Source organism: Propithecus coquereli, unplaced genomic scaffold (genome assembly GCF_000956105.1).
Source record: "Propithecus coquereli isolate 6110/MARCELLA unplaced genomic scaffold, Pcoq_1.0 Scaffold63, whole genome shotgun sequence".
Taxonomy (NCBI): Eukaryota; Metazoa; Chordata; class Mammalia; order Primates; family Indriidae; genus Propithecus; species Propithecus coquereli.
This window is the reverse complement of record NW_012152285.1, coordinates 8,697,295-8,699,520: the sequence shown is the minus strand read 5'-3', so window position 1 is coordinate 8,699,520 and position 2,226 is coordinate 8,697,295. Positions and strand designations below refer to the sequence as shown.

Here is a 2,226-nt window from a genome sequence, read left to right as displayed (position 1 = left end):
TCTGTAAGTCAGTGTAAAATTATAGCACTGTGATTTTGGTTATAATGGTCTGTGTGATCTTTTTTTAAACTAGTTTATGAGCTTCTTGAAATGAGAGAGCTCAGCATATATCTGTATCCTCTGCACCTGGCATTGTGCTGTGCACATATACTCAGTAAATAATTATTAAATTCAAATCTGTCAGTCGACTGCTTACTTTTTCCTCAACAGTCCTTAAGCTCTCTAAGCCTCAATTTCTTGATGGGTGAAATGGTCATGATTATAGTACCTACCTTAAAGGATTGTTCAGAAGTTGAAATGAGATAATTCATTAAGAGTTTACATAGTATCTGGCACATAATTAGCTATTAATATTAAGAAGGTTACTTCTAGTTGCTTTTTCAGCCCATAACAAAGTAGAGTCAAATTGGCTTCAATTTATAGTGAATCAGACTTAAACGAGGTACATAATTGAATTAGATTCAAGCCAGTGTTATATGATAGTTGGACAGGAGAGGGCTCTCTTGTTCCAGCTATGAATATCATTAGTTATGTTGCATTCTTACATTCATTTTTTCCTTTTTGTATATCATGATATGTATTCATTATGTAGATAGAGTTAAAATAATTCAAGTATGTAGCATCACCAAGTTATAGACTTGGTAAAATTGATAGATGATGAGAGGAAGATAGTGTTATTCTGTTGTTTATTGAGAAATGGCATTTGAAGCAGAATGCCTTTTTCATCTCTATCTTAATCATTTCCTACTCTAAAGTAAATTTTAACTAGTAAATATGAAAATCTCATATGAGTTTTTAAGTTTTATTTATCCTTATATGCTAGTAAAATATTTAATGTATCATTTGGGAATTTTGTTGTATTCATTATCGTATTATATAATGATATATTCGTATCATAACTATGATACCATGTTAATCACTGCACATTCCAAGTTAAAGAAGAACTAATCTTTACTTTGTAGAAGGTTATTCAGTACCTTTAAACCAGAGGATTAGGTAGCTGAATACTCAGGATCAGTGTCGGGGTTGGACCTTTCAGATTATATATGTACATACATGTGATCTTCCTTATAGATATTTTTCTTTAGTGTTCCATATTTCAGTAGATGACACCTATGTCAACCTAAAAACTAATACTAGAAATCTGGGAATTATCCTTGATATTTTCTTTTCCCTCATTATTTATGTTTGTCACCAAATCCTAACAGTTTCATCCCCGGAGTATATATTTCAAGTTCTCTGCACCCTACTACAAACCCCTATATTTTCTCAAACAGACTACTGCTATATTCTCCTTACTGGTTCCCCTACTGTCTAACCATCCCACCTCTCCTCCCCTTAATTCATTCTCCGTAAACCAATGGTTTCCTATTGTCCTTAGGATGACAACCAAAATCCTGGACCAAAGCCAAAAGGCCGCTCTATGTAATCTGGCTCCTGTATCATAAAAAACCTTCAATGCTTGTTTTTCATCACTCTCTACCCTGCTTTCACACTCTACCTCTGTTTGGTTCTGATTTTGTCCTTAGGCCTCCAGAATAAGCCTAACCTCTTTTTTACCTACAGACTTTGGATATTTGGAAGCAGTTAGTATGTTCCTCATATTAGAGTACGACAGGGAGGAATACATTGCTTGTGCCTTTACCCTGTAGTTCTTGCACCCTCTTTGGCCTAAAGGGGCCATAAGCTTTGCTTTATGAGACCTCCTACGTAGGGACATTAGAGGAATTGTTACTCTCTGTTACTCGTCCGATTTTTTTTGTAACTTTTTCAGCATTCAGAAATATTTTCCCTGAGATCTTATGGGAGGAGGCTCCGTATGGTGGTGATTTTTTAAAAATTTCACTAATAGATCTTCAGTGCTTTCTCTTTCTGTTTCCCTCACTGGATAAGCATTGTAAAGCTGAGCATTTTTGTTTTATGACATAATTGTATGTGTTATTATCAGTTACTGAGAACTAATTCTCACCTCTATATGACCTTGGAAAAAATGTTGTGAAAAACAAGTATGTATTTGTAAACTGCTTTCAGATATGGAACATCTCCATAGGTAAAAGAAATTATGGCTTAAATTGCAGCTAATCTGTGTAGGGTTTAGTAATATGAGATTTTTTTTACAGGTGCTCATTACTTTTTAAAAAGTTTTGTGCTAGCTGTTCCAGGCTATATGAGAGCATAAGATATGACCTTTCCCAAAAAGAACCTATTATTTTAATTAGTTTTAGT

At 34.1% G+C, this 2,226-nt stretch overlaps 1 protein-coding gene across 1 annotated transcript in view; it reads left to right on the top strand.

The window, feature by feature from the left end:
• FRA10AC1 (fragile site, folic acid type, rare, fra(10)(q23.3) or fra(10)(q24.2) candidate 1) overlaps positions 1–1,386 on the top strand; it is a 39,379-nt gene extending 37,993 nt beyond the window's left edge. Inside the window, 1 exon segment of the mRNA XM_012659666.1 lies at positions 1,382–1,386. Coding sequence (XP_012515120.1) covers positions 1,382–1,386 — 5 coding nt within the window.
• The last annotated feature ends 840 nt before the right edge of the window (positions 1,387–2,226 follow it).